At 34.6% G+C, this 13,456-nt stretch overlaps 1 protein-coding gene across 5 annotated transcripts in view; it reads left to right on the top strand.

The window, feature by feature from the left end:
- The window catches only part of LOC138178208 (protein SCAI), a 26,882-nt gene extending 13,426 nt beyond the window's left edge, over window positions 1–13,456 (top strand). The window contains exons 5-8 of one of the 5 annotated variants that reach the window (XR_011172633.1): window positions 675–1,088; window positions 1,419–1,501; window positions 1,576–1,638; window positions 1,979–2,871. Coding sequence is in view for 3 of the 5 variants with exons in the window: in XM_069109805.1 (XP_068965906.1) it covers window positions 675–1,088; window positions 5,415–5,659 (659 nt within the window). In the remaining 2 variants the exon portion in view is untranslated. Of the gene's footprint in view, window positions 1–674; window positions 1,089–1,418; window positions 2,872–5,414 lie in introns of those variants that run through there. The other 4 variants (XR_011172631.1, XM_069109812.1, XM_069109805.1 and 1 more) reach the window with 4 other exon arrangements.

Below are 13,456 nucleotides of genomic sequence, written 5' to 3'. Positions count from 1 at the left end.
AGATTTGTTATAGTTTTAAAAAGATAGATTACGTTAGAAAATAATACTTCCGGTTTCAATGTTTCAAATTTCCGAACTTTTTAATTTTTTAACCCATGAGTTTTTAATTTTTAAATTTCGAAGCGTTGAGTGGTTAAACTTTCAAATTTTGAAGCTTTGAACTTTCAAACTTTTAAATTCGGAAACTTCAAATTTTTAAGCTTCTAAATTTGAAAACTTTGTACTTTTTCAGGATTTTCAAATCTAGAAGCTTTGAATTTTCAATTTACTAGATTTTAAAGTTTTGAATCCCCAAATTTTTAAATTACTGGGCTTTAAATTCTTGCACTTTCACATTTGGAAGCAATAAATTTTCAAATTTGAAATCTTCCAGTTTCCAAATCTTTTAACTTCAATGCTTTGACACCTCAACATTCCAACATTTATATTTAAAAACTTTAATTGCCTTAGTTCCTAATTATAAATCTTAAGCACCAAATCCCCATATTCCAATCTACAAATTTCCTAAATACTCTTTGTAACTCGAAACCTGAAAAGCCAAAACTGACATAAAACACAAAACGAAGCCAAGGAAGGGCGCGTAGCCCGATAGTTAGGGTACCGTTCCCACGTGACATCACGCCGCTCCACGAAACCGGAATTGCACGATGTTGATAAACCTTCCGATTTTGCAGTGGGGTACGACCTGGGTGGCGTGTCCACGTGTAGCAAGAGGGACCCGGAGCACGGGAAGAGGCCGACAGGTGGCAAGGAACCGCACTGCCTATACCCGGGTGACCTCTATCCATTCACAAGGAAACCGCTGTTCGTGGTCGTCGATTCGGACAACAGCTTCGTGTTCCAACAGATACCTCGTTATTTCGGACAGCCGTTGATGGTGCTGATGTCGCCCCAAGACACGCCGTCAACGTTACGCGACGTTCGACACGGTGGAAGCCTGTTCACTCTGTTTCTCCACGCCCCCCTAGCCGCGTTTTGCCTTATATGCAACATCGGCAGCCTGGCCATGCACCACTGGGAGCGGTGCCAGCGTTACATCGAGCGATTCCTCATCGAGGCTTGTCAGCTCGTCACGCGCTCCAGATGCGGTAAGGATCCAGGACGTTGTTTTTGTCGCCTGACACGGCCTGGAAGAGCTCTGCTCTGGCTTCTTTCTCTGTCTATCTATCTCTGTCCCTCTTTCTCTTCTAATTGGATGGGGAACGGGGAATGGGGCATATCGGTGAAACTTTCTTGGCTCAGGTCTGGCTGCGTTCGATCCGTGGACTGGGTGATGAGAATGTTGCTTTTAGAGATTTATTAGACGGATCTTAGAATATTTAAACGATTGTAAAGATTGTATAATAGATTTATGTTTTTTGGAATAACGATAATGGGAATGAATTTGATACAGTATTTCACTCTTTGGTTTTTTGTAGAGGATTTTGTGATATAGGTTTGAAGATTGTGAAATCTCTCTAATAGGACATTTTGTAATTAAGAGATGTGGAATAGTGCGAAGGTCAATTAGATGTTATATTATTTACGTGCGAATGAATTTATTTTGGTATCATCTATCTTTTTTTTCCTCCAAAGGGGCAAGGATCGATCTTCGTTGAAAGGAGTGTGGGCTCACAGAGAGGAAAAAAATCCACCGACGTAAATTTCTGTAACTATTAAAATCATCAATTAGCAAACAATATGCAATCATACATCAGATCTTTCCCAAATTCAAATCATTTACAAAAATTACCATAGTGTTTCTCCTTATATCAATTCATATCCAAGAAGTATGTTACAGCTCATAAGTATTGGTCCATTTATAGGAATCTTCATTTTTGAGAATAACGTTTAAGCTCATTTTAAAAGGTAAATAAAACGTATGTCTGTTAGGAATTATAAAAAGAAAAATTCTTTTATGCGGATATTCAGACAGTCAATTCCACGATTCTAGGATAAGCGCCCTGCTATTTTTCATAATCTCTTTATCTTTTACCAGATATCGTTGACCTACGTGGCGTGGGTGCCAAATCACATAAAATTGGCGTGACAGCGGAACGCGTTATCCTCCACAACCAACGTCATCTTCTCTCAACATTGTTTCGCTCGTCAAACGACTATAAAGCATCCAGCAATATAATTTAAGCGGCTATAATAATCGACAAGCTTCCAGATTTGAACATTTGAAAATTCAAAGCGCCACGTTTGAAAATGATAAAGTTTAGAGTTTAAAATGTTGAGAACTCAAATATCTATCTATTTGATAGAAGTTTATATTTAAAAAACACTACAAACTTCTCGATCAATCCGATGGTTATTCCTTAATAACGATTATAATCGGCTTTGCTAATGAGGAGTGCATTAGAATAATTCTCGATCCCAGTCTTCGAAATCGTCTCGGTTCGTTCACCGGCAGCCAGAACGCGCCGAAAGGGATTTACGATTGCGTTCGAACGATAAACAGAGCTGGCCTAGATCCAGGTCGTGTTTATCGCTGAACCGGCAATCTTTCCTCCTAGACGCGTGATCTAGGGTCGGCTACAAAGGGGCTCTCCATTGTTCCTCTCGCGACAGCGATATGTCGTGTGCGAGTTTTGAACGTACGAGTGGCTTCCTTTGTCGCAGGCTCTCCTCTCTCTCTCTCTCTCTCTCTCTCTCTCTCTCTGTCTCTCTATCTCTCTCTATCTATCTATCTATTTATCTATCACTCACTCACTCACTCACTCTCATTCTCTTTATAATAATCGCGTCGTTAAGTAAAGCTTTGTACGGATACGTTTAGTTCACTTTACCCTTAGAAAGTTTCACCGAAATCGATCGGGACAGCCAGCTGGCTGTCTAGCTTGACAATAATTCGTTCGAAAGTTCGAACAACAACTACAACAACAACAACAACAGGTTCTCTAGTAGCAGGCAACAACAGCAGCAACAGTAATATGCAAATTTGTCGGCCATATCTTTGGATCTGGAACCGTCGTCGAACTTTTGTTTAGAGGAAGATCGTGGACGTCAGCAGGTGATTTCCAGTATAGTATGACAAATTAAGAATCAATTTTAGAACTTCAAGTTAAGAACCAAGTTAACGTAACGTTTCATTTCCAATTGTTTTAATATCAGTTTACATCAGCGATTTCTGTTTCCTAACGTTATGACTATGAAAGGAAATTCCTGGAATTCGGTATATTTTTCCTTATTTCTTTCAGCTAGATTCTACCATTTTATGAAATTCTATAATTTTAAAGAAATTTACGTATCTGTGGTGTTGGTCCTCAATCAATTTCGAAGTGTAGTCCAACCGAGCGATCATGACAATGCTACTACACGTCCTCGAGCACGTAAATGATAAAAGTGGATGGATTTTCCCACCACTTTCTCTTTTATGTCATATGCTTCAAATTTTCAAACCACAGCGTAAAAGAAAAAAGATACAGTTTTTGTAGGAGAATGTTCTTTATCTGTATATGCCAATTGTCATAATTTAATTGTCTTCCTACTTTCGTTAATTACATCCTATGACATATGGGAACGAATAGCGAAATAAATGGCTGTAATGACGGTATAATGAATGACAGTGATGTAACTGCGCTGACGAAACAGTCGCAGATGCAATTGACTGCTTATCAAGAAAATTTTCTGAAGATTTTCCACTACTTACTCTTAATTTCTCTTTTTAGCATCACGACCACCCGATTGGACTATACAGTTCCGAGTCTTACGAGCAGAGTAAACTATCCTTGTCATGCATATTTTCGTCAGTTTAACTAGAGACAGCGATAAGGTGTGAAATAACTCATCTAAGAATTAATCTAATTTTTTAATTTAATTTTATTTGAACGCGACTATTACTATCTACTATTACTCTTGTACTTTTTATTTACTTTAATTTACTTTTTACTATTTTTAATTTCATTCATCTGATTATTACTTTATTCTATTTCAGATTAAACTGGAAAAATTTTGGTTTAGAGATACGATCTCTCCTCTTATAAACAAACGAAATTCTAGCACAATGAAACTGTTTGTAATGCCAAAGCTATTGATATACATATAATTTTATATGATAGTAGACAGGAATTATTTACTAGATGTTTAATATCAAAGATATAAGTGATTTTTACTTCCTATAATACAAATTCCATATTTGATGTTACAAATGCGAAAGAGAAAGGTTTAGATGAATATAATCGCCTTTATAGTTATTATTCTTTCCTATTTTTTAAAAATAGAAGATAATATGTATGAAGGAACAAGAAAGTTTTTTCTTGAATAAGACTTGGACAATGTTGAATTTCGAGGATTGAAAAATACACCTTAGAAAAAATGTACCTGCCGGGTTTTTCTATCTGGAACAAGTGTTACCAACACTTCTTTTGCGTCGGGATCGAAATAAACTTGTCGCAAACATTCGCAGAAATCGGGAAAGTTTATTTGCCCGTAACGGAGAGTTCATAAAAATTTATCAAGAGCAAAAGGGTCGAGTACGACGATGGAAGTTACCGGCGAACTGACGTCCCCGATCGGAACATAAATCGAATTGCTCGAACGTCAAAATTCTGAAACGAAACGAACGAATGAGCGTACAGAGTGTTGGAAAGGTCTCTCCATGAATCGGTTGCCCGTTAGCGTGCAGTTGGAGGTGTTTAAACCTTTCATTTTTCTATGGTATTTCCCTTCTCTCCTCCAATATTGAAATTATGTTATTTTATGTTTCCCTTTATTCCCATTTATCCCATTTCTTTTTCAGAATTCTGAATAATAATATGGCAAGAAGTTAGAATATGCAGGAAGACAGAATAGTAAAATTGTGTGGCGGGGATCTACTTTTTAATTTAATCCTTTCATGCTTAGTATTATTTATACGCAAAATTGTATTTTTCAATCGTACTTGTACTTGTCGATTGTAACTGATACTTATGTATAATTATTTTAATAGAATACGAGGAAAATATGTTCTACCATTGATAAAAAAGAGTTTCTCCCACAACTCAAAAGATAGGATTAATTGTTTCGAGCGATAAACAAATTCAACGCAGTAATGTTACTACTCTCATGCAACAAACTCCCTCACAATTTTGCTATTCGTTATTCACTACATCTTTCTAAATTACAAAGAAGAAACATCACAAGCTTTAAAACATTTTCCTAAAAAAAATCCGAACAACCTCAAAGGGCCTCGTTTTAATTTCTAAAACCACCAAAGCTCTCTAAGAGCGAAAAGCAAAAAGAAGAAAGTGAAGAAAAAAGAAAAACAAATGGGGAAACTCCAACTGCACACCCATTGTACACAACCACGGAGACACTTTTACAACCATTTGTACATATGTATACATGTCCGCATGTATATCAAAAAAAAAAAGAAAGAAAAAGAAAAACGTACCAGAACTCCGAGAGAAACCGCCTTGGACCTGACCGAGCGCTTTTATCGGTCCACGCAGAAACCAGTGTGTTGCAATTCTTCGGCGACGATTTCCTACGACTGTTGCTGGTGCGCTACGTGTTCTGCGACGTGGTGTTGAATCTGCACCGGTCGTTCAGGGGTCGACAGCAGAGGCCCCGTTGCCATCCACCGTTGCCGGACGCGGAGGTCCTCGAGCATCCCACTCTTCATCACCTGGTGCTCGATCTGGCCGCCTGTCTTGACTGTCGCGACCATTTCCCGGACAGCAACGAACTCGCCTGACCCAGGCATCTTTCCTGCCCGGCCCCCCATGAGTCCACATCTCTGTTGCCGCCGTACAGCCACGACTACGATTACGATTACTGTAACTACAATTGCAACAATAAAATCGTTACACTGAGACCTCATTAAATCGCGTCTAAACAAAAAAAAAAGTAAAAAAGATTTAAAAAAAGAAAAGAAAGAAAAAGGAGAACAAGGATAAGAAAGAAAATGAGAATCGAAGGAGTCGAAACAAAAAAGATGTATGTATGTATGTATAGGAAAGGAAGAGAAAGATAAATGATAAGTGAAGAACGGAAGAAATCACGTGTGTACAGTCTACATGCACGTGTATCGTCGTTCGATAAATCACGGGGATTAATTGGCCGCTCGTGTTGGATATCGTCGACGCCGTCTCAGGGTAACCCGGCGTCGTACTTTTCGTTCTATCATCGTTGTTCTCGTCGTCTGTTCGTCGATGATATTTCGATGACTTCTGGATTCTCCTTGTCAATAGGTATTTGTCGATTGGAAGGTTGAAAAAAGACACACGACGCCGGGTAACGACGCGTTTTTCTCTTCTCTGCGCGCGAAGAAACGTGCGGATACGGAAGAGGAAGTGTTAAAGAAGGTGGAGGAGCAGGAGGAGGAGAATGAAACGAACGAGCGAAGAAATTATATTCGTGGCTTCGTGTTTCTCCTTTTAAGGACTCGTTCTATGTTAATCGCGACACACCGCTGCCAGTTTTTTGCTACGGACTAGTAAACGAAACACAAAACAGAGAAAAAAGTCTATATGTATATATATATATATATGTATATGTATATGTATATGTATATGTATATATATGTATGTATATGTATATATATGAACATACAAATATATATATATATATATATATGAAATATATAATATATTCTGTCACTGCGTCGATGGTAAAAAGAAAAAAAAGAAACAAAAAAAATTTGAACGAGAAAGATGAATAATTATAATACGTATGAAAGAGAGGGACATTGTGATTCTCAAGTTGTATGTATAGACGAACGGAGGAGTGAATTTGTACGCACTGGTGCTTTGTACGATTTTAAGAAGCTTTTAGCGTGTCGTCGAATGACTCGGTTCGGTTTTTCCGTGTTTTACGGTTTTCCGTTCGGTTCTCGGTTATTCGGATCGCAGGCCACGCACCCTCCCAACTCTTCTCTATCTCTTAAAAAAGAAGAAGAAATGGAAGAAAAGTGAAGAAGATTGAAAAGAAATGAAAACATGTTGGAATTTACGGTGATTAATCAATTTATAGAGAAATAAAGGGAATTTCGTTATTTCAATATATGTAGAATACTGTGAATGCATTTTACGGTTTCTGGGTATCAAATTAGGACCACACGCAGAAGTTTTACATATACTATATCAGATAAATGACAAGTTGTCTTTGATTGTCCAAATTATTAATAATTATAAGTATATATGTAGGTAATTATGTATATGTAACAATTAATTTATTTAATTTATTTAATTTATTTAATTTATTCAATTTATTTAATTTTTATTAGGTAACGTCGGAGAATATTTGTATTCCCATAATCGGACAGTTTATTTGGCTTCAGTACTATTGAAAATGTTTGAAATCTGATCAAATCACTTGTTTACCCATTGTTGACCACTACATTATTCAACTTAAAAGCTTTGAGTGGTCCTAATTCCATCATCCGGGACTGTAGAACCATTCGGACCGCGAATTATGCCATTACGCAGTAAACCTATATCCAACACCTCTCACGATACATACATATACATATGCAGTAGCTCACAAAAGTATTTGGATACTAATAAAAGTATGTGATGCATAAAACATTCCTAAATTTGATTAGCATTGTAACTAGACACGATTGACGTAATTATCTTGATAAAATTTGAAACCAATCTGAAAATGTACATAAAAGTTACAAGGTATTCATTGCAATCATATATGTACATATATATTAAAAATTTAGTATACAGCATGAACAACCATCAAACATGTAATAAGCGATAAACATGGTTCCATTGTATATTGAGGTTTATTAATGTAATGAATAATTGTTTGTTTATTAAATACCTTTATGACCTTTGCGAAATATATACTTGCACTAAATGTCTTGTAACTTTCATATACATTTTCAGATTTATTTTTAATTTTATCAATATGATTACGACAGTTCGGTCTCATTGGAGTGCTGTCAAAGTGTTTTGCATAACACACATAATAAATTCATAAAATATTTCTACAAGTATCGGAATTTTTTCGTGAGCTACTGTACATACACATACATAATATATGCGTACTTTATTGTAGAAACGCGGGTCCGAGACTTTGCGATTCTATTTTCGCTGATGTGTCCGCGAAGCACAGGTTTTCCGGCGCTTTTTCTCCCTCCCTTTTCTCTCTCTCTCTCTCTCTCTCTCTCTCTCTCTCTTTCTCTCTCTATTCGTTCTCGTCTCGTAATCGTCACCCACGCAGACAACGTCTCTTTCTACGGCTATCCACCTGTTTTTCCCTGTTTGTTTCTCCCATTGTTATATAATTCCCTCTCGCGCAAGGTGTTTCCGGTTTTTCCGGATAAACCGAGGGCAAATAATACACCAGTAAAAATGCGTAAAATATATTTGCAGAAAATTATATACACACATCTTAAATTTAACTGTAAACGTATCATCGCGAAGTTTTAGGCGAACATTCTTTTCTTTTATTATGTACGCTACCAGACAGAAATTTGGTATCATTTTTCTTCTAATTCCAACTATGTATATTGAATTTTCTGCTAATCTTCTGATTAATTTGAAATTAGCAGCTTCTATATTGCGGATTTCTATGAATACAACTAAATAATTATTATTTATTTCTTTTATTTAGATCCATTGTAATGTTATAGTTCGTTGAATCTGTCCACAAATTGGCTACAATGTTGCAATAAATTAAACTAATAAAAAGCTGATGTTAATATCAGTGATCTTAAACAAGAAAAATAGCAGCGTTGAAGATAATATTGAAAAGAATCTTTTTATCATCATCGGATGATATTAAACATGCGCAAACTATGTAATCATCACCTAAAAACTGTTTTTATTTTTTTTCACTATCAATGAAATTACAAGTGGAACGCCCGGTATATAATTTTCCTACAATATTACCATATTTCTTACTTTCATATATTCCTATTTCTTCTTTCTTTCTTTTGCTTAACCCTCCAATTTCATCTTGGCCATTTCACGCTTGTTATCTTCCTCCTCCGTTCATTTCGATTTTCCCGTTCACAGCTCTACACAGTGGCCCGCCGACGTCACAAAGTGCCAACCGCGAGGCTCGTTTATTTATAAGCAAAAAGTAGAGCGACCAGAACGCGAGAAAGAGTGGCTCTCATTGAGTCGCCGAGATGACGATTCGCCGAATTGAACTTGCTCTCTCCTATATGACGGACAATTTAGCTTACGGGATGAAAGAACAAATGGAAGACTAAGAATCATAGTGGTTGTAAGTTCGTTTGTTATAATTTACTAAAAAATCAGTTATGTTTCTTCAAATCATAAAGAAGCACAGAATGCATGCAATATGCAAAAACACATAGGATATGTAAAGTACTTGTTATAGTATGTGAAGCAAATCTCTACTTAATTGTATTTATATTATAAAAATATGAATCTTCAGTTATATAACTTAATGAAGTATAAAACCAAAAGAATGATACATTTAAAAGTCGAAGTACATATTAGATTCAAATCCTCAAAATCTTGACTTACACCACTATGATTTTCATTTTTAAATAGTTGTAGAGAAAGAAAAGAAAAGAGTAAAGAAAGAAGAAAAGGAAGATAAAAGATCGAGATGAAAAACGAAACAAGTTCATTTGTGTTCGTGTGTATATAGGAAATACTATGTACAATCTAGTCTTTATAAGAAAACGAGAGGAAAAGATAAAAAATGGAGTTAGAAGGAAAAAGAACGAGGGAAAACGGAGAGGGGCAACGACTTGAGAGCAGAGTAATAGCAGTTTTCTCGGACGAACGTTCGTCGAGTATTGTTGTGTTTAAAACTATACAGAGTGCCCCAAGTTTTTCTGCAGAACAAAAATGTTCTACGAGCAAAACTAAAAAGACCATAAATATAGGTTATTTAAAATTAAAAAGTTGTAATAAAAATTCTATTTTTATTTCATCTCAATGAACGAATTCTGTTTTTATCAGTTCACCACATGTACTACTATTTGATTGATATATCTTCCTTCTTTAAAGTTATTCATATCTAAAAGCTCAATGGTATGCTATCGCAGACCAAAATATTATTCTGTTTTGGGTATTTCACATTTCTCCTATACATTTTTAATGAAGCTGTAAATGATCTATATAACATTCCTTATTCATAGAATATATAAAAATTATGAACATTGTTTTGTATGAAAAATCTGGAATACTCTGTATACATGATTCGCGGTCACTGTATCATAACACATATACATGCACACGAAATCTCTGTCTATCCTCTATGTTTTGCAAGAAACGAAAAGGAAACAAGAAAGAAAGAAAGCGAGATCCAGAAGAACGTACGAAATACGCTTGTGTCCTATTATCGCGGTTACGACGATTAACGCAGAAGATTCTACATTTACCGTTTATAATGTCCAGCGTTATTAAGCGAGCAATGTATCCGATCACATATGTGCATACTTGATATCAGAGACCATACGATTATCAATCTCTATGATAGTCCTCTGGTTCCTGGGTGTCATTTAATTCTACCATTTAATAGCCGAGTTTATTTCTTTGGTTTTTTATGTCTTACTGTTAATTTTATTTCATTATAAACTGCCGTTATTACATATTATTATATTCTTGAGAACATTCAATCTTTTGTTTGATTATCGAAGAGAAGCATTTTTTAGGGAAATAAAACTAATTGAGGAAACTTTTTTGATAAAAAGGGTCTATAGGTTTATGGTAAATACATACACTTCCAGTTATAAGTATTGAAACACTTACATGTTATATTTATTGAAAAACTTTAACACATTTTACTTTCTTACATTATATTTTGATATAATTATAAACACAAACGTAACTAATATTTTAAAAAACTAGTGACTTTGTTATTTAATCAATTCACTATTTTGTCTTCTGGACCCTTTTTCAACAAGGCTCCTTAATTATAAAATTCATTCTCGATGAACAAACAGAGTATATTTAAGTATATTTAAGATTAATATAAAGGAGTTATAAAAATAGTAGTTGAATGAGAAAGCATATTTGGTGATTCGTATCACAAGTATTTTTGCATATAATTGGCGAATATATAAGTAGAAGATTTCTAAAATCTTCTTGTAATATTGTAAAAATGATATTTTATAAATTAATAAGTAAGAATCTTTCATAAGTAAGAATCTGCCTTTCTGTACAAGATGTTTTATAACATAGGGAACTATGTAGCTTTAATGGTAGATAGAGGACACGAAGGAATGAGAAAAGTTTGCATAAATATGTGCCCTGTTTAACCTTTTTCTCGAATCATAGTCATTTTTGTATATCAATAATGTACAGCTGCTTAACCATATGGGAAGTCACTTTCGACCTAAATTCAAGCCTGCGGTTGTCATGTTACAGCGCCGTTACACTGGATTACGTAATTGTTGTTCCAAAAAGAAAAATCTATTTCTTTAATCGTTAATATTAACTATATATATCGCTAAGTTTAATTTGCATTAATGTCGAAATGTATCGAAATATTGTAGTTTGTCTATATGTTAAAAGTTTCCCAATGTTTATGCATTTTTTAAATTTACTAAATTTATTAAATATTTGCTATTAAGTTTAAATATACAAAAATATAAGGAATCTACACGATATACAAAAGTGTCTAAAGTACTCTTTTCTCATTGCTTTTTATAGAGATACAGATTTGCAATAACTGTCCACAGTCTACTCATTAATAATTTAATGTGAAAAAAGCTAGAACTTAAGTACAAGGACAAACAGGGTTCGCGTTTACACCAACTTTTTTCATTGTTTTCGCGACTACATCCACCATCGAACGAGGTTCTACATGTTACAAAACACCCCTGTATCATTGTTAATTATAGTACAGGAACGATAAATATTTTTCTCACTTGACATTCCTATGCTATGGTGTACTAAAACGGCAGAAATCTCCTAAAAATATTCAGGACTTACTATTAACTCGAATAACTACCTGCATTATTCCAGAACACTAACATCTTTCAATTTTTATAGTTCTTGTAATATTCACGTTTCTTTAATTAAAAAAAATTAATTATTATTAATGATATTTCACCATGAAAAAGAAATCATAATTAATTATATTTCACCATAATTCTTTCATCAACTGTACTAACACTATACTAAATAGTATTAAACGAATTGGCTGAAAGAGTATATACTAAAAGATCGACGTTTACACCCGGAAGCCAGGACTATCCGTAAAAACAGCCAAGCGTATAAAGAGCCAAGAGAATCATGTTGAACGCAATGTTCGCGACTTTATTTTACTCATCGACGGAAACACGCGAAAGGAAGACGACGTGGCTCCATGATCGAGTGCCAAGTCATGACATAATCATCAAATTTGCACGTTCGATCATTCTGCGCGACGACTCTCATAATTACGGCACAATATCTACGATCCTCTACGTTTCTTTCATGAATCCATCATAATATACACTGCTAGCCATAAGTATATATTAAAATACCTACTTATATTTAATACAAATTAGATACTTTTCGTCCTTCCTATTTTTTAATTATTTTATTATATGATTATCATAATCTAGATTGCAGATTTGCATGCATTTATGGAAAATTTTATTGTAGAAAAATGTACAGAGTGTATATAATATGGGAAGATATATAACATTTCTAATGTAATCTTCCCAATGTAACATTTAGAAGGTAAAACAAATTTTTACTTATAATTAAGTACCATTTTTGTAGTTGCATTCAAATATGAAAAATATGAATTCGCATAAAAAGCCTTAACCTAATTATTATAATTATAACATATAATTATAATACAATATAAAATCTCAAATAAACCAACATTTTTTAGAGTTTCCCAATAATTGTAATGAATAGGTGTCCTAACATTTATGGCTGGCAGTGTAGCTTCGATAACTCTGATTCACGCGCCATCGACATCTGGCGATCGTCGATTATTCTTCACAAAAGATTTTGGATTGGTGTTTCGTTCGATTAAACGTTTTGTTCGTCCACTTCGTCTGGTTCGATTCGTTTGCTCCAGATAGTTCTGTTGGATCTCGTGTTCTTTCATACCAATTGTTTTGTTTGAGTTTCATCAGGTCGGGTTGTTTAATAGATGCGATTAGTGGATGAACCCGCGTTTCGATGATTTTTAAGAAAAAACGAGAATGTGAATGGGATATTGTAAATGTAACGAGAAAGTGCTTTGTCGAATACTTTAAGGATATATTGTAAAATATTATGGGTAAAGTGCGTTTTAATAATTCTGAAAAGAAAAAGAAATGTAAGATATGCGAGTTTCTTGAGTGATTTCGTTAAAAACAGCAACGGAACCCTACGACATAATTTGAGAAATTGTTCGACGATTCAAGAAGGCAAGAAATAGAAAAAAGGTATTAGTATCCCCTCTTTGAACGATCGGTAACTAAATTAACCTTCCATGTGATCGTTGTTTAATCCTCTATAACCAGGATTTTTTCAGTTATTGAAAGATACATTATAGTTAATTAAGATTTTTAACTGAATGACAAATAAAGAAGACAAAGTTTAAAAAATATATATATGCGATTTCTAAGTTT

The sequence above is a fragment of the Bombus flavifrons genome, chromosome 1, assembly GCF_040668555.2.
Source record: "Bombus flavifrons isolate JBK064 chromosome 1, iyBomFlav1_principal, whole genome shotgun sequence".
Taxonomy (NCBI): Eukaryota; Metazoa; Arthropoda; class Insecta; order Hymenoptera; family Apidae; genus Bombus; species Bombus flavifrons.
Note: the sequence above shows the minus strand (reverse complement) of the source record. Positions and strands in the feature narration are given on the sequence as shown.